The sequence below is a fragment of the Cygnus olor genome, chromosome 2, assembly GCF_009769625.2.
Source record: "Cygnus olor isolate bCygOlo1 chromosome 2, bCygOlo1.pri.v2, whole genome shotgun sequence".
Lineage (NCBI taxonomy): Eukaryota > Metazoa > Chordata > Aves > Anseriformes > Anatidae > Cygnus > Cygnus olor.
Genome location: NC_049170.1, coordinates 84,926,067 through 84,948,376, shown reverse-complemented (window position 1 = coordinate 84,948,376; position 22,310 = coordinate 84,926,067). Strand labels below are relative to the sequence as shown.

Sequence of the window (22,310 nt, the reverse complement as noted above, 5' to 3'; positions counted from 1 at the left end):
CCTACATGAGCTGAAGCGTTGCCCTTTACGCACTGGGCGGCTGGCCAGCCTCGCTGCCACGAGCGGCAGAGCGTGCAGAGGGCCGGCGTGTCTGCACGCAGCTCCGTTCCATTCAGCCTCTCGCAGCAGCTGCTGCGGGGGTGATGGGACCAGCAGATCTTCTTTCAGACCCCCTGGGGGTAGGCTTCAACAGGTCTGTTTATTCATTGATTTAAGAAATCCAGATGCAATTATGGGTAAGCCACTGAGAAAAGGAGCTGGGCACTTTGCTCAGGGCCCGGTTTTGGCTGCTGTCCTCGCTGCTGTGCTCACTATAATCCTGCCCACACCACCATCAAGTGCGTGGTGCAGGCGCACTGTGGATTTCATCACTAAGCTGTATACTGCACAGCTTTCTGGCAGCTGAGACCCCTTCCATAAAAGTTGCAAGACTGACAACGGAGACAGGCAAACAGTCCTGGTCATTGCCACTGGACACTGCAAAACAACATCTGCCACATCACCTTTGTCACCACACCTTGATCCTCATCAGCATGATTGGCTCCTGCAACAAACAGCCTTGGTACTGATGGAATTGGACAGCTTGACTTGTTGCCCAAAGATGTCAGTGTTTCACCAGCTTAGGTTTGCTTTTATATGCAATCAAATCTAAAACCTTGCTCATCCTTTTTCATCAAGCCAATTTTGCACTTTGTGCCCAGCTCTGCAGAGACTACTGCCTGCAATACTGAGCAGGTCCAAAGCAAAGATACTGGAAGTCCTACACATCTCCAAGTGCAACACTGAACGTCTTTGAAATGAAAAATGTTGCAGAATCGCAGAACAACTGATGCTGGACAGGGCCTCTGGAGATTGCCTAGTCCGTCCTCCTGCTCAAAATAGGGCCAGCTAGAGCAGGTTTACCAGGACCTTGTCCAATCAGGTTTTGAATGTCTCCAGAGATGGAGACACCACAATCTCTCTGTCCCAGTGCTTAACCACCCTCACTGTAAATCCATTTTTTTCTCATGTTTAAACAAATTTTCCCACTTTTCAATTTGTGTTCATTGCCTCTTGTTCCATTACCCAATAAGACTCTGACGATGATTTTTTTGCACCCTCCCACTCGATATTTATAAGCATCAATAAAATTTATAAACACAAAGGTGTCCTTCTATAAGTATGTTTTTTATTCCTATGTGCTCCTGCTGGAACACATTTCTTCTACCTCTAAGATAATGTATTTTGTTTGAATAAACCCATCCTATTAATTTATCCAGACCTCCTTGAATCGCCTGTTCTTGTTGCTGTTTATCAGCCTATTCATGTTTCTGCCACCTGAAAGTTTTTATCTCCAGTGGTTTTGTATACACCTTCAAAACATTGATGGAAATACTGACCAGTTTTTATTCTGCTATTGATCCCTGCAGAAACCAACCAAAATAATCAAACAGCATTCCCAACCGACAATCATTTCTTCTGTCCATTGCAAGCTCTCAATTCACTTAATATATGCTTTATTGACTTTGCATAGTGCACCTTCTTACTCAATACAAAGTACTATAATTTTATTTATATCAATAGGTCATGCCTCACAAAAAGAATTATACCAGAAGACTATGAATTTACTTGATCAATCATGACTTTATCAAACCCAATTATCAAATAGAACACTGAGGGTCACATTCCACAAAGCCATATTCTTGTTCATTAATTCTCTATTAATAAGCACCTGTATTGGATTTTCTGTTGTTTTTCACTGCAAATACGTTAACCTATACTTGGCCTATAGATCCCTTGGTCTCAGTGCATCTCCTTTTTAAATACAGGAAATCCACTGGTACTTTTACACTTTTATGCTATTCCTACAAAAATCAAAGAGTAATTAGAGACAAATCTCTGTGGGCCAGAGTTGAGTATTATTTATTATGTTCTGGGATAATGAAGGACTCAGAAATGGAAGCAGACAGCAGAAAACTGTATCTTGAAGGTGAGCACTGTGGTGATTGATAATGTAGAGCTGGGAGTTGGAAGGAAGACGCAAGGAATGTGTAATGTAGGGAGCAGAAAGAGGACAAAATAGTATGGTGGCAATGTTGCTGAGAGAGGAACAAGAGAAATGGGTTTATCAGGTGATGAGTGGTAGAAAAGGAATGTTAGTGTGGAAGCTAAGTAGGAGTAAAATTCCAGTGAGTGAGAAGAAGCTGGAAAAAAAAAGCTGGAGGTTGGGAATTACAGAAGAGCATGTGGAGAAAGGGACCTGAGGCAAAAGAAAAAATGAGATGGTAGAAAGTGTGGTGCTGGAACAATGCATTTTTTGAAATTTACTTAGCCACTAAGAATGGAAACTGAGCTGGGGATATTTCTAGCAATGGCACTGTGCTGAGAGCTGGAAGGGATTACCAACAGTAATTGCCTGAGGACTGGAAAGGTGTAGGAATGTAAGAAGAGCTTCTAATCCCTAATTCTCCCCTTGCTATCCTTTTCCAGGATTAAAATGTATACCTAGAAGGACATTTGGAGATTAGTCAAGGAGTGTTGCCAGAGGGAGGGGAGGGATTAAAGTGGTGATGAGAAATGGGAGAAGGAAGGTCTACAGTGTTATGCAGGCATCTAAAAGCACATAGAGGACATTGCCTTAGGTCCCGAAGGCAGTACAAGGGAAATGTGCTTGGTTGGAACTGGATAGTTTTGGAAATGGTTCCTTGGGACTGAAGGATTCAGGATAGGAAGAGGGAAGAAGTGGTAGTGAAGGCTGGTACAGAGAGGGGCTGGCTCTGTGAGGAGGGAGTGGTCAGTCTGAAGGAGGATTAGGAGTGAGAGCAAGGCAACAGTGTAGGACTGCTAGGAGGTATCACCAGGGGAATATAGCTGGGGTTATTCTTATGAATGAATTAAAGTGGCCTGTGGTTACAGCTCCTCTGTTAGCCTTTCCCAGTGATGCCCAGGCCTCACAGCACTACTGTATTCTCAGCTGAATCATATATGTAGATGTTCATAGCAGTGAAGTCACCTTTCTAATTGCACTTAGGCCACTCAAGAGAGAGAGGTGAATTGTGCTTTATCAAGGATGACAGTGTTTGCAAAAGGCCATTTTCCTGAGGGAAAGGAGCTAGAGAGAAACTGAACTGACATTGGGACTCCTGCTGTTAACAGCCCACCATCCAGAAAAGCCCACCTGTCACCTGGTCCACAACACAAGCAAATGCAAAGAAATGCATGACCTGTGATTTCCTGTGGCTCTGTCCCTTTGATGAGGGAGGCTATTCAGAGGGAAACTCCTACTGAGCAATCTATGTGGTTGACATTAGGTATCATTTCAGGAAGAAAAGAAAGTAGATGAAGAGAAGCCCAAGAAGTTGCGGTCACTGTAGACTAAACAGGACAAACTTCAGAGACAGTAAGGGGAGCAGTCAGCAAAGACATCCTTATGTTAGAGATAAGCCTTATGTCTAACTCTGCTGACAGGAAAATCCTCAAACGGTTTGTGCAGGAACCCATGATAGTTATCTGTATGCTGACAGATGTGCAGAGGGAATTTGAGCGGCAAAGATGAGGCCAAACCAGAGCTAGCTATGTTTTAGAGCTCCAGAGGCAAGGCACAGATCAACATTGCCACAGTCCTCACACACAGATGGCTCCCCTCCACCTTTTTCCTGTGCTTTTTTCCTCACAGCACCCCGTGAACATCCTGCCATATCCACTTGCTTCTACCAAGTTGAGGCTGAGGTCCCTCAGCTGGTCCTCCAACACCCCACCTCAGTGACTTCCAGCACCTTCACAGCACCATTATGAGTCCCCAGATACTGTCCACAGTGACATACTGGGGGCTCCCAGCACCTCAACCCCACCTGTCTGAAGACACCCTTTAAAGGACCTGGTGCAGGCCCAGGCAGCATGGAGAGGCCCCTGCTTTGAGATGGCCAAAGGCTTTGTCATGCCCATGCTCTCCCACAGCAAACAGCCCCCATTTTATTATGACAGAAAAAGAGCCACATACAGAAACACAAAGATAGATAAATATCTTGCTCTATTTCAAGGACAAGACAGGCATTGCGGCCCCTAGAAACCACCCCTGAGAGACCAGGAAGAAAGTGGGTGCTTCACACAAGGACCACCACTTGCAAGAGAAAGGAGATATTTTCAAGTCCCAGGGAAGTACAAGGAGGTGGCACTGGGCAGTGCTGAGCAGTGCTGGTGAGGACCATCATATGGGGAAGGAGCTCAGCTCCATGGTGGCATGGACGGTGCTGTGGAGAAGTTGCTCTCGGAGTTACCATGGTCTCTCACAGCTGCTTTGCTGGAGGCCCACCTTGATGCCTCCAACCCTGAAGCTCCTTGCAGGGTGAGACTTGCCTTCCCTCCCCCATGGAGAGCAGGCTTTAGGGCTTCACAGCAGCCCCCTCACTGCACCCGTCCTCCAGCCGCCAGGGGCAATCAACATAGCGCAGAGCGCCGCCAACAGGGCCCCGCTTGGCAGGATCAAGGGCCAGCAGGCTCCGCAACATGAGGGCAGCCTCCGCTGTCAGGCGTTTCCAGTGGCGAGGCAGGTTCTCCTCCAGGCCCGTCTCCTGCCAGAGCATGAAGTCCTCAAAGAAAGGGTCGTCGGGCAGGCTTTGCTCCCAGGGGAAGTAGCCAGTCAGCAGGCAGAACAGCAGCACGCCAAAGGCCCAGGCATCCAAGCTGGTGTCGATGGGCACTCCCTGGGCATCAGCGGTGTTGCTCAGCTCAGGGGCGGTGTAGGGGATTACCCCAGCTACCAGCTTGAGCTTGGTACCCTTGGGCCGTGTAAGCCCGAAGTCAGTCAGTTTGATGCGCCGGCACTCAGGATCAAAGAGCAGTACGTTCTCAGGCTTGACATCACGGTACACGAGCCCCCGGCTGTGGATGAACTCCAGTGCACTCACAAGCTGCTTGGCACACTGCTTGGCAGCCGGTTCAGGGATCCCATCCTGCATGGGGAGAGAGACAGGCAATGCTGCACCCTCATGGCATCTTGGCAGCCCTACTAAGGTGTTGGGCTCCCATCTTTACTCTGCATTAGGGAAAGTTTTTGAGTTTCTGGTCTTGTAAGCTCAAATCTTGTTCAAAGCTGTAGACCCCAGAGGTGGGAGACCCATATGCCATTGACTCCTCTCTCCCTCTGACCCAGCCAGTCTGCACAGAGGCCAAACACCACAGTCCCAATCCCCACGCCTTTGTAGCAGCACTCACCCGGGGTTTGATGATAGAGATGAGGTCTTTGTGCAGCGCTGGTTCATAGAGGAAACCATAGTACTGGCTGGATTCAATTGCAATTCCAAACATGCTAATTATAGCAGGGTGGGTGGCAAGGGAGAGTGCCACGCAGTACTCATAGAGGAAGGTGTGCAGCTTGGTACTAGCTTTGGGCAGCAATTTGAGAGCCATTGGTGTCCCTGGGAATTGGAAGAATGGGTTAGGCCCTGCTGAAAGTCACACACCAAAACCAGACAGACAGAGCACAGGGCAGCCATGGCTGTTGAAATTCACAGCCACAGGGAGGTCTCTGGCCGAAAGTTTTGTATGGAGGTATGTCATACTGATACCAGATATGAAAACAGACACTGCTACTTGTGTGAGTTTTGAGATAGTCAGTGCATGCCATGGGAACACTGAGTAGACGAGGGGAAATTCAAGCTACACAGGCTCATCAGTCTGACCTGAGACTGCTGGAGGAGGCACCATCAGTGCCCTGAGGGCACATATAGGCCTTAATGACCTTGACCAGTTCTACCTTGGACATCCATCCCCACCCCTGTCCACGGGCCCAGAGGCCCCATTTAAGCTCAAGCCTGAGGCTTCATTCCCCGTCTACACTGTGTTGTAGGAATGCTGGTTTCCAGCTATATGATATCCATGTCCGTGCGTGGCCATGAACGCTGTTGATCTTGACTGGTGGATTGACTTCCCAGCTTGACTTTGGACCTACCTCATCACCTCAATTTTGCTTGTTGCTCTGGCCTGTCCCCCTGTCCTGGCCTATTCCCTGGTTGGGGTCAATGGGATTGTCCCTGGCTGGAAGGCCCCTGCCCTGCTGGTCCCTCTGGGCACCCCCTGCCACTCCTGGCACCCAGCCCCAGGGAACCACTAGCCCACATGGTGTCCTGGCAAGTGGAAAGGAGATGAGGCACAACAGCTCATAGGGTGCAGTCAGTTCCTTACCTCTCTGCCTGTGGGTCACTAGCACCACGTGGCCATACTTGCCCCTGCCCAGCTCCCGTATAACCTCATAGTGCTCAGCCACCTCGGTGCGCACCAGGCTCTGAGCTGTGATCTCCAGGAGCTCATCTAGCACGGTTGGTGCTGCCGTCACTGCCGCTGTTGCAGCTGAGCTCTCGGCCATTGCTGAACACTGCAGAAACACCACAGCCTAGGTCAGGAACAGCACACCATGCACAGAGCAAAAACAGATCAGACATGCCACAAACCATGCCATGGCCAGGGATATTTCTGCCACATGGAGCACCACCTGTGCTGGGGTCGAGTCTGTGCTTTTATACAGTACACATCTGGGCAAAGCCCCTCATTATATACAAGGTCCTTGTACTGAAGGGAAGCTCCCCTTGCTCAGCTCCCTAATCCTTTCTGGCCTCTGGCTAGGTGCTCATCTCTCTCTAATTGTAGGCCTTGGAACCTCTCCTTTCAAAGACCCAGATGTGTCTGTGCCTGTATTAAAGCTTGGCCTTCCAGGCCTCTTCTTAATCTACGCTCAACAGTGTTCAGCAACAAGCAAAACATGAACAGCGCCCCAGACTGTGAAACGTGACCCAGCTCTCTTGCCTTTCTTAGCCTACTGCAGAGAGGCCATGTCTCCCAACAGAGAAACCTGTCCCTAGCACTTACTGAAGAAAGTCTTTAAGGTAGCAGCATGGACAGACTCACCCTTAGGCAGAGGCACAGCTAGTGCATGACAAAAAGGGGATTGCCAGTCAGTATGGTGTGCACTGAGCAGGCCAAAGGAAGCTCAGTACCTCCCATGCTGACCTTTCTGACCCAAAGTCACTCATCTGTGTGGCCAAGAAACAGGCAGGAAGGAAGCTTGGACGTCAGTGGCATTTTGTGCTAGACCCAGCTGCTTCAGACCCATTTCAGAGAAATGCTTTTCTCAGTCCCCCTAGCATGGTACAAGGAAGCATTTTAAAGCATCTGTGGCAGGACTCTTCCCCTGTGCATCCTCTGCTACTTCCCCGTGCTCTGAACACAGGCGCTCAGTCAACCTGGGCCTGGGAAACACTCCTGGCTTCAGGGCAAGGTCACAGAACCACAGAAACACAGGATGGCTGAGGTCAGAAGGGATCTCTGGAGATCACCGAGTGCAACCTCCTGTCAGCAAGAGCAGGTTGATCAGGACTGAGTCCAGGTGGGTTTTGAATAGCTCCAAGGATGGAGACACCACAGCTGCTCTGGGCAACTTGTTCCAGTGTTCAATCACCTTTATGGCTAAAAAGATTTCCCTTAGGCATAAATAAAAATTCTGTTTGTGCCCACTGCCGCTTGTTCTGTCACTCAATACCACTGAGAAGACTCTGGCTGCATCTTTTTTATACCCTCTCATATATATAAATACCATCAGGTATTTATATACATTTATATGGTAATCCCTTTGAGGCTAAACAGTCCCAGCTCTCTGTGAGTCTCTCCATCCAAGAGATGGTCCTGTTCCTTAATCACCTTTGTGGCCCTTTGACAGACTCTCTCCAGTATGTCCATGTCACTTGTTTGCTGTGGAGCCCAAAACTGGACATAGCACTGCTAATGTGTCCTCACCACTGCTGTGCAGAGGGAAAGGATCACCTCTCTTGAGTTGTTGGCAATACTTGCCTAATGCAGCCCAGGGTGCAACTCAAGAGCCTGAGGGTTGTAGCATTCTTGGGCCTCTCAGTGTGCTGTAAGACAGCTGTGGTGTAAAATCAGTGCTCACTTCTGCAACTACAAATTCAAAATCTCTTCCCATGTAACATTTTGACTGACACGACACGTTTAGGGGAGGGAATAGGACCTCAAGTGGCTATAAAGGCAGATGGCGTCCCAGGAATATGAGTGGGAGCAGAAAGAATGAAGTCATTTCCCTTAGGTTTCACATTGCTCTACCTGAGATTATTGCAGTTCCTTCACCTTACAGCCCCCACTGCTGCTAAAGCTGGTCAGTCTGTACAATCCAGTAATGTAGCAACAGAATTATTTAAATCTAGGAAAACTCCAAAAATGCTGCATTTTTACGGGAGCGTAGGGCTGCTTGTGGGAGAGTTCCCCTTCTTTTCTCTTCTCTTCTTGCCTAGATTGCATTGCTAAACTTATCCAATTCCAAAGTACCAAGTAACTGGCCCTGGTTTTCTGAAAAGGCGTTAGCTTGGTGTGAGAGCCAACAGCAGCCAAAGTTAGCACAGTCCATAGGGAATTCAGCACTGAACAAATGTGTGCTTGGGAGCGGACAAATGAAGGGTGGGGAGACACTCACAGTGAAAGTCAGTCTGGAAAGTATTTTAGAGATTTTGCTTTGATGTCCTCCTGTTTACTGTTCAAACACAACAGCCTGTAAAACCGCACACAGCAAGGGCATTGCAGAACCTGCGGATGGATCCACTTTGACACTGTCATTTGTAAACTGCTGTTGTCATATTTAGGCATTAAACAGAATAGCTGAAAAAGCCTTTTAAAGAGTCCTATCTAGGAATATGGAGAACAACTTGAAGTGTAATAGACCTTTGAAAAACAGACCTCCCCATGATATTAGATAGGCTAAAGTCACACTAACTAGGGAACAAAAGGAAAGATGTCAGCTTGCCTTGTGCTGAATTTGTTTGATTTGTATTTGTGATAAAATATAAAAAGAAGATCTGTAAGACAGTAATTCTCCTATATCAAATTCATGGTCTTATACAACTTCTTGTCATCAAATGGTTCACGATGTTCTCAGATAACTTAATTTCTCCAACTTGACTTAGATAAAATTTCTTTCCTTGTAGGCTGGCCACCTGTTGGTGCTATCTAACCCAAAGGCTGGAATCTTATCATTGCATCCACTTAATGAATCATTCAATGGTGATATAATTTTCAATCACCTATATATTCATTAATCTGCTTTTATTAGTATTGAATTACTTAATATATGATTAATCTATTCTATATATTACATGATTCATTAATTGTCTCCTATTTACGGTGTGAAAACTTGCTTTTGTGAGTGGGAAGATATGCGTCTCTGTATATTCTTGGTTCTCACTCCAGCTCAACTGGGGTCAACTCATTTCAGTCCATTAACTTTTGCAAGAAAAATAACCAAAAAAACTCTTGTGTCTTTCCATCTCACTTTTCAGGTGAACTGCAATATAGATGGCAAGCATCCTTACCTTGCATGGTCCACTGGCGTGGAAATGAAGATTGTCCAGGTACAGAGAAGAGAATCAAAGTGAAATAGACACCTTAGAAAAATAGATCAGCCAGAGAATATGGGTAGCATGTCTTGAGGGACAATGACAATCCTGTCTGTCTGACCAGGGCTCCATACAAAGGAAGCCTAAGCTGCAGTCACTCCAGAACAGTTTGCAGGTTTTGGCCCTTTCTTCCCCTGAGCACCGACATGAAGTAAAACATTTAGCTAGGAAGTTAAGTGAGGGCTACATTTGGGCCACCACTGAGTGGAGTGTGCCTGAGTGCTCTGCACCTACTTTTGTTACCTTTTGGAGTGCCATTTGCCCTTTGCAGAGTGACCAGCATTGGGAAGGACGCCTTCAGGGCCCTGGCCAAGATGCACTCACCATTTGGCTGTGCTGTATTGAAGGCAGTAGGCAGGGTCCTTTTCAAAACTGTTCTTTCCTCCACTGTCCTTCCCTGCTTGAGATCCTGATTCCAGGCTGTCAGCATGTGAGAAATCCTAGCTCCCCAAAGAGTCTGCAATTGCAGCAGCAAGAAATACACACGCTGTCCACCATGAGGGGATGCTCCCCAAACTCCTGAGGAGCTGAGGAGGAGTTAGCTGATGGCGATAGTGTCTAAGTCTAGATAATGTTATTTTGCTTCTTCAGCCAAAATGATTACTATATTTTGTCAGGAAAAGCACTTCATACATGTCAAGAGCCAAAGACCGTGTAATCTCACTATAACAGAACAAGCGCTGTGATCACAGAATCATAGAATTTTTTAGGCTGGAAAGGACCTCTTGAGATCATCTAGTCCAATTCCCCTTCTCAAGCAGGGGCAGCTGGGGCAAGTTTTCTATGAAGGTGTCCAGTCAGGTTTTGAGTATCTCCAAAGATGGAAACTCCAGAACCTCTCTGGGCAACCTGTCACACTGTTTGATCACCCTCACAGCAAAACAAAACAAAACAAAACAAAAACCTTCAACACCACAACTGTTTTACTGTGTTCAGATGGAATTCCTCATGTTTTAATTTGTGCACACTGTCTCTTGTCCTGTAAATGGGCTCTAATGAGAAGAGTCTGGATCCATCTTCATCACTGCCTCCCATCAGGTATTTATGCAAATTAATAAGATCCCCTCTGAGACTTCTCTCTTCCACACTGGAGAGCCTCAGCTTTCTCAGCCTCTCCTCATAGCAAAGATGCTCCATTAAAAACACCTCTGAGCATACAGCATGAAGGGACCTTTTTCTAGTCTGACCTTCTACAGAGTATTAACCCAAACCAAATAACCAACAACAGCATTTGGGGCACCTCTTACCAAAAATCATACAGGCTTGGTACAAAGGCAAACTGTGGTCAACTATAAAGGCCAGTGTTAGTTTTATGTATTTATGTGATATCCTAATATGAATTTACCTCCCTGCTGCTGTTCATCTAGAGAAAAGACTTTTCTAGTGCTCTTTAAGTTTCTTCTGACTGTTGGAGGGTTTATAGGCATCGTGGTCAGAGGTATGACTACAGACTACAAAGACATATTTAATCTACTTAGATTGAGTAAAATTAGCAGGGTGCAGCCTGATTGATACTCAGCCTCTGTATTTAACCAACACTTTACTTGGGCTTTCCCAACCATCTGGCACACTGCGCTTCTGTAATGTCCATATCAGCTAGTTTAAAAGCAGGCAGGATGTTTCCAGAAATTGTAATCACATTTTGAATTTTTAATAAATATCATCATGCTGTCAGATCAAGATACCTCTAAGCCTTCTTATTGGTTAAACATCTTGCAATAACCTTCTGTCCAATTCTCAAACAAAGACCTTTTTTCCAACACATCCCTTTCAGGGTGTTGCCTGCCTTGTTTCTACCTGAATACTTTTCCACTGCCCTTAATGCAGCACATTTTACTTGAATGGACTTAGCATTTCAAGTAATTCAGATCACTCAGGGCCCCTGTTGTTATCAAACCACCACGTTTCTGTTTCAGGGTTGTGTAAGGACCTAACCTGCAGGGATTTTTCCATTAACAACTAAATCTTTGGTGGAGGTTCTGAACCATTCTCAGCCTCATATTTGTTTATACAGCACCTGCTGGAAACATCCCACCCAGTGAACATTCTCTAAAAAATATCTGTACAAATTCATTCTGGCATTAATCAAAATCAGTAAGTCACACTGTTTGTAATGGATTTAAGAACAAGCAAACTTGAAAGACTCAGTATAGTGGAAATCATCATGTTTTAGTGGTGCCCTCATGCTGCACAATTAATTTCATTAAATCTTGACTCATTTCTAGGACATTCACCTTTATCAATGATCTAGAAGAAAGCACTGAAATCATGAGAAAATGTTTGCAAATGACACAAAAATGGGACCAGGTAATCAATACATTGCTTGACAAAAATAGTACATGCAAATACACATATAAAAAACGTTATAAATGACCAAAGAAGACAGAAGTTTTGACCGGCATTGAGGGAAGAAAAAAGTTAAATGTCACGGTAGTCAGATTGATCTAAGGTCTTTCTGCAGCTTTGTAAATAGAATGGGTGCTGTGAAAACCCAGAAATGTAGATCTGGTATACCCTCAATTCCTTGGTAGGCCTTAATGTGTTGGAAGATGCAGAATTGCATTAGAAATAGACGGCAGTGATACAAATATACATCTCAATGGTACAGACACAAGTCCAAGAGAATAACTTAAGAGAGTTACTAATGCTAAGATTCAACCTTTCCATTCACTCTTATAAAGAGAACATCCACAAACAATCAGATGCATGAAACATCAGCCACAAGAGACAAACTAGAATTTTACAGACGTTAAATTGAAAAATAATCTTCACTCTAAACCAAAAAAAGAACAAAACAAACAAACAAAACCACCACCAACAACAAAACGGATATAGCCATTCAGCCTTACTCGTATTAGTTACAAAAGAAGGTAGCTAAATTTGTATTAGTTACAATAAAAGAAGATACCTGTTGTGAGACAATATGCCTCTTGCACTGAACTTTAGTTTCTGGAGAGGTTTCTACACACAGATGCCTTGAGATAGCCTGAAACTTAATCTCTGAAAATCAGCTGAGTTAGGAAAGCTGTATTTCTAAAGTGCTGGCCACCTGCTAATGACTTCTGCACTGGAACTGAGAATATTGTGCACCAAAGGCCTTTGTGCTTTCATTAGAAACGCATTCCTTTGGTTTGCTCTGCTTTGCATTATTCTTTATCTACTTTTTTATGGTGCTTTTTCTTTTTCTTTTTCTTTTTTTTTTTTAATATTTTTAGAATGTCTAAAATCTACTGATGTGAAAGTCTGGTTTCTCTAGGGTAAATTTCCTGAACCATTTTGGAGGCAAGCTGATGTCTAAGGATCAACAGACTTAGCTATCGGATGCTTGCTATCTTTTTAATGGCACTGGTGAGACCAAAGTTCAGCAGACTAGCACTGGTGTCCACAGTTTGACTGAAAAAAAGACCAGAGAAGAACCATGAAAAGAACCATGAGTATGCTAAAAGGGCTGACAGGGGAAATTTCCAGGGCAGCACTCTTTTTTTTTTTCACTTATTAAATAGTGAGAAAGTGACTCTATCTGATTTTATGATCTGTGCATACCTTCATAGGTACTAGAAATTCACTGAAGAGGCTCTCCCACTAAGTCAAAGCATTATAACAAAACCTGAAAGCTGAAATGAGTCAATTTCAGACCTCAGATGTGATGCAGATTTTATAAAGAAGGATATTTACCCCTAAAAACCTCATCAAACAATATGGAAGAGTATTCCTCCATCTTTGGGACTTTTAACCCAAGAATGTGGATTTTTTTTCCCTATAAGGTACACTCTAGCACAGACCATGTTTAGCACAGGCAATAGACCAGAGCATATTAGCACAGTGGCTGTTTCTGGCCTTTTTACTGATAGATTTACGAGCTGCTTTCTATAACAGGTCCTCAAGTTAGTACGTAATCTCACCGAGGAGAACAGCCTGGATATCTCCTCCTCAGCACTGCACAGTGCTCTCCTCAGGCAGGAACACCCGCTATACTCCCCACGGGCAGCCCCGTGAGACTCTCCCAGGAAGCAGTAAACCACAGCCACGGTCAGAAATCGACAGCCATCTCGCTGGGACCAAGCCACATCGTGCTCTCCTCCCAACCAACGCGCCGGTACGGCCGCACCGTCCCACCAGGCACAACCGCTGAGCGATCCCCCGTATGTAGAGCAGCGTTTTGGGGCAGAGACATCCAAGGAGCTCACCACCACCAAGACCATGCTGGGCTCCAAACATGGGGAATTGGGGCACTCCACGTTGTGCCGGCACGCAAAGCCAGAGGCTGGTTGGTGAGGGGTGCCCGGCTGCGCCCCTTCACCTGCCCACCCAGTTGGTGTCATCCTGCTACGACTGCACCCTCTCTTTCCACACACCCTCTCTGTCCGTCCCAAGCCTCTCACCTTCTCCAGCAGCGCAGGACAGACAGCCGTGGACAGCCTCGCCTCAGCTGCCTCCGCTGCCTCTGGGCTGTGCCGAGCAGCCGGAGGGGCTGCCAGGCATTACAGGGCTGAGCGTGACGCTCCGCCCCTTCCCCAGCCTCTGGTCCAGGGGGCACACCGCCCCGGGGCTGAAGGTGACCGCTGCGGGGAGGAAAAAAGGGGTCTGGGGGAAAGAAGGGGGTCACCCATCAGCCCCCTTTGTGGAGGGGGAAGTGTCGCAGGGATCGGGGTGGAGTTGTTGTTTCTGCTCTAGCCGGGCCATCACGAGCCCCAGGGATCCTTCAGCAGATCCACCCTTTCCAGACCATCCCTACAGCTTGGGCTGACCCTGCAGATGTGGGAGAAAAGCTGTTCCTCCATTTGGTGCACGGTCCTTGGTCTGGGGCCGCGTGCCACGTCACAGTATGGCCGTGACGGCAGGGCTGAGGGCCACTGTGGGCTGCCAGCAATTTCTCTTGGCCACCAAAGGGACAGAGACATTTTGGTTTCAATTGCTTCTGCCAGTGAGCATCGGAGACTAGGTGCACACTGAAACTGGCTCGAGGTCATGTCACGAGGGCAGAGGTGAAGACAAAGTCTAATGCAGGAGGTACTAATGCATAGGTACTCTGGGTCACCAGCACAGGACTGAACCTTACTGCTTGCTCTCTGAAGGTGGAGGGGTTTCACCAACGGCTTGTCACTCAGGGTGCTGGCCAGCACAGGGGCAGCAAGGAGAGAGACACTGGGCTGCCATCACAGACCTGTGAACAGCAAGTCTGCTGCCACCCAGAAATAGTGCAAGAAATTAGAGGCAAGAGCAGTAGCATAGTCAGGCTTCCAGCTGTCCCTGTGCTTCTGGACAAGAAGGTGGGGAGTGAGGTTGTGGTGCTGATGACCTAAAGGTCTTGTGCCATTCAAGGCTGCCCCTTCACACTTGTGCTTGAAGGATGCCCCAGTGATTAGGAAAGGCCTTTGATGTGCAAAGTTCCTACTTGCAGAACATTACAGTTGGGCTGGTGAGAGTGTATAGGAGAAGCCTATCCAATATCCAAGGATTCAGCTCTGGGATAAATGGTATGGTGTAACCATAGCTCCCCAGGAACATGGCTTCTGGCCGTGTGGGGGTCAGAAAGGGTGAGACTATTGCCTGTACTTGAGACACAACTCAGCAGTTGAATTGAGAAATGTCCCTGCGGACTTGCGTGAAGTCACAGTTACAAGGCAACTCTGGGAAAGGAACCCAGGTGCCCTGACTACACAGTCCCTCTCTCCTCCACTCCAGTCACTAATTTGAACCTGCTTCCAGATCTAGGATCTAAATACAGCAGTTTTCCAGTCTTCCTCATTTTCCAGCTTTTTTTTTCCCTTTATTTCCAGGTTTCCTTTTTTAATTTATTTCATTCCTACTGAGATTAGGAGCTGCTGGGTGGTTTGGCTCGTAGAAGAGACCTCTTTCACAGACTTACCTGGAGCTCACTTGCTGTGCAGCAATTTGTTTGAGGGCTTGGCCCTTACATGCAGTTCCTCTGACATTTGTACATCTGCAGGACTTGTCATGCATTCCCACAACATGGAAAATATCACATACAGTGTACAACCTGTGTGAGACTCCTGGCTCTCTGTTCCTGAGGACTGGGCACAGAGCAGCTGTTGGAGGTCCTAGGGCCTGCTGTCTTACTAATGAAGTTAGTACTTGGGCATTTCAGGATCTCTGTTAATTTTACTCCTACACCTATCTCACCTATGCTGCACACATTTCGTCCCACTGGCCACCAAGATATAGGACAAAGTCAACAGAGACAGAGCTGTAAATATAATGTAACCAAGAATGCCTTCGTCTTTCCAAAAGTTTGTCCCTGCTATGGACTTTAGAATACCAGTACTTGAGTTTTGTTCAGACCTTTTCAGAACCAGCTTAGTGCCTGATGCTGGAGTGGGAATAGCTCTTTGATTTTCCCCATTGCCTTCCCACATCTTCTTCTATTAATAATTTTCTGAGCTACAGACACTTCACTCCCCTCCAGCCCCAGCAGGCAGGCAGACAAACCAATCTGCAGGGTGCTACAAGGTGGGGGCTGCCTCCTGGGCAGGGAGTTGGGGCCCTGAGCTCTTCTCAGCACAGGCAGGGTGCTCGGAGGAGTCCACCAGCTGCACAGACCATTTGTGCTCTGAGGTCATTCAGCGCTACCCCATCGCTGAGGAATCTGCTGGCCGCCTTCCTGGCAGCGTGGTGCAATGTCCCACCTCGCCTGCATGCACACACAGAGGAGGGAAGAAAGATAGTCCACCAGCAGACACACTCCCCTCAGAGACAGCACTATGCTCAGTGCTGTAAAGCAGGGGACTGCACTGTTGGGTGCATTGGGTGCAGGGTGGTTGCAGGAGGCGGTGCTGCTCCCTTCGGTGATCGCTGACCCCAAGGTCTCAGTGCAGTGTTGGGGTAGGGCAGTGCTCAGGCGGTGCTGTTCAACCTCACCGCAGGGATGAGGACACACAAAAGGTGTATTTTTAACCTTTTTCATTGGGATGTCTCCCAGCCACTCCTCCATGGCTTAAAATAATATACAATATCCAGCAACCAGGGTGCATATCAACATTCTCCCTGAGGCTCAGTGACTTATCTGTCACCATAGGTACAGGCCTAGGGACTGTCCAGGTGGCAGCTCAGTTTGCAGCACCCTTCCCTACCTGATGAGACAGTGCCAACACAGCAGGATGAGTTGGCTGAGTCTGGACAGCTTAGAGATATCCTTGGAAAGGAAAGGTTGTGGTGGGGCTTCACAGAAGAAAAGGCTTGCAGGGGAAGAGTGGGACTTGGATGGTGGTGCAGAGACACAATGCTTTGCTGGGAAAGCTTCCATCTGTCAGGGCACAGAGAGGGGCAGATGGTCCCTAAACATCATGGAGCCAGGAGACGAGTGAGATAACAAGGCTGGCAGGACAGGGGCTCACCAACCAGGGCCTGTCCCACCACAGTGTCCCTGCAAGGCAAGTGGGACAGGCCCAGAGATGGAAGCCAAGTTCTGCTGAGGCAAGAACTCAGGCAAGTTTGTGGTGACAAGCAGGTCCGAGGTCCAGCTGAGAATCTTATCTACAAACTAGGGACAGTCCCAGTGCTGGTAACCCATGTCAGACACAATCTGGTGACTGCCAGGCAGGTCTGAGATCAGGCAGGGACTAAAAGCCCAGGCCCGAGCTTACCTGGAGCACCTCGGCCCACAGGGTGAGGGTGTGAGCTGAGCCCCAGGTGAGGCAGGGCAGGGCCACCAATGCCAATTAACACCCTCAGGGTGATGACACTTTTGAAGAAAGGGAAAATGATGGTTCCTGCCTGCCTTTCAAATTTTCAATGCCCTCATGTCTGCCTTTAGCCATGACTGCAAACCAACAGATGCTGTATCTCCCTGAGAAAGGCTCATCCCTGCTGTGCTACGTCACCCCATTTCTACACCTTTGTCTGCATGGAGCAGCAAACCATTTGCCACCCCTTGGAGACCTCTGCTGCTGGGACACCATCCATGGTGTCAGTGTCTCATCTAATGCCAAGCAACTGCCTGGGCTTCTCCTGAGGCTGTCCTCAAAATCAGGAGGGAGGGAGAGAGATGGCCCCTGTGGGGAGTCAGCAGCGAGCACTTGCTTTCTATTTGGGTGGCAGGGGCATGGGGAGCACTCACAGCTGCACATTTGGGACACACATGTCACCTAGGCTCTGGTGCTGGCTGGAGCAACACAGCATCGTAGTGTGGGGAGGTCCCTCTCGAGGCCAGTTGATGCTTACCAGTGCCCACATCAGGCCTCCTTCATTTTTGTTCAATTTGCTCTGAAGGACATCAAGTGACACAGGCTCCTGATTGCCTTTAACAGTGCCTTCTTCTCTGGAGAAAAGATGACAGGGGAGAGAAGCTGTAATAGACATAATAAATAGGTATAATAAAACTTTGAGGTTATTCCTTGAGGAATAAATAAGATGAAAGGATAATACTGCTTACTGTCTCTTCAAAGGACAAGATACAAGCACTAGAGGCAGGACCAAAACAAGCACAAGGCTTCCTCAGGCAGCATGCCTTCAGCTGTGGACACCTTGCCTCAGGAGAGGGTGGGTAATAAATGTTTATGTGGTTTCATAAAATAACTGGACAGAGACACTGCAGAGGAAAAGCAGAATTAAAAACAGAGATTCAACATCTGTCTCAGACTGCTGGAGGCTAGGAGAATATTTGAGGGATTTACTACATACTTCCATGCTCTTATATCTCCCACAAGGAATTTGCCACTGGATAGTCTCACAGCCAGGCTATAGAATTAAATGGTCTTTTATTCTGATCTGTCTCAGCTGTTCTCATTCATTCCACTAATGAAATGCTTTGGTGACATTAATATGCTGCAGCACCCCTTGGGCAAAGCTAGCAAGGCAATAAGTTCTGTGGCCCCAATCTGCAACCATTTCTCCCCCAAAATTCCCATACCTCCTATTCAAATAGCTGGTGAGTGATTCTCTATCCTGGGCTAGGCTGTCACCTTTGCAATCTATCGCTGCCGGGGTGACGGCTTTCAGAAGGGTCAGGGAGGTGAGATAGGAGGGAACTTGTCTGCTAGGTGGATAAGAGATCTTACGGGACAGGTTTCCAGAGATGGAAAGGAGACCAGCCCTAAACTATAACATCCTGGTTTGTTTGTTGTTTCTCTGAAAGGGACACCTGGGAATGCTTTGTCTGCAGGATGGTGTCAGAGCAGTGGGCAGCAAGCCAATCTTTCAGAAAACAATTCTTCAGTAACTGAGGGAAACTAAGGAATTTCTCCTTTTCTCGACCTGTTGAGGGAAAGTGATTACTTCTCTGACAAAGGCAGTCTGGTCCACCTTGCTGTCTTAGGAGGAAATTATCTCCCAAGAACTGTAGCCACAGTGAATTGACCTTGGATATCTCAGGCTTGAAAGTAGTTAAGAATGTAAGAAATGCCTTATTAGACCAATGGTCCACCTAACCCAGTGTTTTACCTCCAATAGCAGGAGTAAGAGATGATGCTTAAGAGCACATGCCTAGCCACTTTTTGCAGTCTATTTCCCTGATCCACCATCTAGAAGTCTTGTGTTATGGAAGCTAGAGGGTGCAACCGTGCCCGATTCTTGTAGTATCATAAATGTGTTTCATCCCTTTTTGAACCCACTGAATCTCTTTGGCCTCTACAACCTTCTGTGACATCAAGTTCCACAAGTTTACTCAGTGTCGTGTAAAGAAATTATTTTTCTTGTTTGTTTTAATTCCTTTTTTACTAACTTCCCTGTGTAACATCTAGTTATCATGTTGCAAAATTTCACGAAGGACAGATCTGCATTCACTTTATCCACCATCTTCATGATTTTATAAACCTCAGTCATATCTTCTCTCAGCCTTACCAACTCCAAACTGAAGAGCTGCAGACTCTCCAGTGATTCCTCACCAGACAACTATTCCATCCCCGTGATCTCTGTAGTTGCCCTTCTTTTTATCTTTTCTAACACCATCATCTTTCTTGAAGGAGACCAGAACAGCCCACACTGCTCAAGATTGGGATGCATGGAGGTTTTATCCAGGACTAAAACGGCACCCTCTGTCTAATTCTAATTACCCAACGTTGTCCAACATTTCTTTTGGCTGCTGCTGCATAAGCCAGTTTTAGAGGGTAATAAATGACAGGTCTGAGATCTTCTTCACGATTTGCAACCGTAGATTTGAGTTCTGAGTATCAGCATCATGTAGGCATGGGTTAGATTATTTTCTCTAAATGTACTACCTTACATCTATCTATAATGAAGGTCATCTGAGGGTTTACTGCCGAACCACTCTGTTTTGTGGGCTTCTTCTAAAGTTCCTTGCCATTAGAACAGTATTTCACCACCCAAAAGAAGTTAGTATCATCCTCAGACTTGATTTCACTGTTTAGTTCCTTGTCTAAATCATCCTTGAAGATGCTGAATAAAACTAGTCCTGGCAGCAACCCTTGGGCTATCCTCTCTGCTCATTCTTCTCCATCCAGAAAAGTGCCCAATGAGCCCTACTCTTTGCTTCTTGTCCTTTGCTCATCTTTCATTCCATAAAAAGACCTTTTCTCCAACCCTGTAGCAACTTAGTTCCTTTAATAACTTTTGATAAGGAAACTTGTCAAGGACTTTCTGGAAGTCCAAGTGTATTATTTATCCTGGATCCCCTCTATCCACATGCTTATCAACACCCTTCCAGAACCCAGCATGGCAGTAATGCAGAATTTCCCTTTACAGAAGTCATACTGACTCTTTCTCAACAGACTGTTTTTCACATACTCATCAAACTTACTCTTTATTATAGACACCACTGTCTTGTCACAGATGGACGTCAGACTCACTGGTCATATTTTATCATGGGGGTTACACTGGCAATCCATCAGGGCTCTGGCACAGAGGCATTAAAGACAGTTTATACAGCTTGGCCAGCAGTCCACAATTTCACATTTGAATTCCTTCAGGACTTTCAAGCAAATGTCATCCAGTCGTGGTGACTTATTAACATTCAAAGTATCTATCTGGTCTTACTTCAAAATAAGCTGTCTCTTCTGATCAATTTACTGCAAATATGGCAACAGCAGTGGAAATCTCCCTGACAAACATGGCACTTCCTGCTCTTGGGTGAAAGCAGCAACTGTATTTCAAGACTTCTCACCCAGACATGCATAAAAGGAAAGAGGGTGAAAGTTTCCTAAACTCCCTGGGAGAAACATTCAAAGTTTGATGTCTAAAAAGCTGACTTCTCTTGTCTCTTTCCCAGAAGCACGACCACTAGCGTGGCTGCTGCTGCATCTGCAAGGTCATATTATTAAGAGGTAGAGGCAAGAAACCAGGATTAGTATGGAAAAATATATGTGGAAACTGGACCCACGTGACACTAGAGGGTGATATTAAACTACGGAAAAGTTCATTAGCTATATAGATTCACTTAGCTGCTTTGACGTTCAGTGCCACAAATGTGGTATGTTACATCTAAACCCTTCAAGCATTCATATTTCTGAACTGGTGACCTCCCAGGGCCCAAATCTCAGCTTTTCTTGTTACCGTGGTCCAGTGATCCATCTCTGGTATGAGATGACACAAATACCTCAATACACGGACGGCTGAAGACTTGCAACAAAAGCGAATAGGGGAAAGACATGCAAATATCCATCCAAGCAGAATCAAAACAGGCAGAAAAAATTACTTGTCCTGTTGAGATGTTATTGGATGGATAGCATGCAAGGGTAAGGAACTCAACTTCAGCAACCTTGTTACCACAGTTCGTCTGTCTCCACAGAAAAATGAGGCAAAACAGCCTTGGCCATTTTCATCAGCACCTCATCCCTGCTAGCCTGGGTTTGCCTTCATGTAGGTGCTCTCTACTACTGTGGTGCCTGGTGATGCATGGTGCCTCCAGAGAACTGCCCTCTGAGGGACAATCTGAAGACATGACACAAGCTATAAGATGCCTAGTGGTGCTCCATCCTTAGGGAAGCTCAGACGCAATTTGAGCCTTCCGGGGAGGAGAGTTCATCAGCCTCTGTGGCCATGTGAAAATGGATGCTTCACTCCTGGGAGGCTCAGAGTCCTTCCTCTTGAGCGAGCTGGAGAAAACTGCTGCTGCGGAGATGTCAGCAGGGGTTGTTCCAGAGGTGAAAGGAACCAGTCCTCCAGGATAACCCTGATTTACCTCCTGTTTATACCCTGTCACAACCGGTGGCTCCAACAGCTCTCAGCAACTTCACACACCTGGTAAAACATTCCCCCACTTTGTAGAGAAGCTTTTCTCTTCTAAGCCTCAGTTTCTAATCACAAAAACAGGCAGAAAGGACATGTCCAGGATAAACATATCTGTCCTATTGCAGCCTGAAATGTGCAGGTCATCATCCTGTTGGTGTTACCATGCAATGGAAGGTTCTTCTGCAAGATTTTTCCCTTACTTATGAGGAAATTCAGATATTAAAATTATTTTTTCAAAGAAATTTGTAGTTCTGTCTCCTTGAGTTGGACAGCCCAGACCTAATCATCAAAGCTGCTAGCAAGGCAGTGTGCCCACTAGAAGTGAAGACAGCAAACAGTGCTCAAAACTTCCCAGAGATTCAGGCTCTGGTTGTTTCTAGCTGGACCCCCAAACTGGTTTTGTGTGTACAGGTCTGAACACCAAAGCTGTCATGTGAAACAAGTACATGTAACATATTATTATTTCTGACATATGGCAATGCAAACACACAGCTGTGATTGGATGTACTTAACAGGTTTGGAAAACTCCTGAGTAGGCTTGGCTAGTAGGAGCGGACATACTAAGATGCTAAACCAAAATGTATTATCCAAACCATATAAAAAAGGGAAGATAAAAAGGCTTTTTGGCCTTGTTTCACATCTTATTCTTTTGCACCTCCATAGATCCAGTGTAACTTCACCAGCTACAATAGACTCTCTTCATTCTGCAGCACATTTTGGCTCAAATTACTT

At 46.4% G+C, this 22,310-nt stretch overlaps 1 protein-coding gene across 1 annotated transcript; it reads right to left on the bottom strand.

The window, feature by feature from the left end:
* Window positions 1-3,417: 3,417 nt before the first annotated feature.
* On the bottom strand, window positions 3,418-15,398 carry LOC121065157 (serine/threonine-protein kinase SBK2-like). Its single transcript, XM_040547760.1, is given in 7 exon segments — window positions 3,418-4,931; window positions 5,194-5,396; window positions 6,163-6,352; window positions 13,817-13,883; window positions 13,885-13,967; window positions 13,969-13,996; window positions 15,304-15,398. Coding segments are annotated over 7 exon segments (1,236 nt in total). The 3' UTR covers window positions 3,418-4,361.
* Window positions 15,399-22,310: the final 6,912 nt, after the last annotated feature.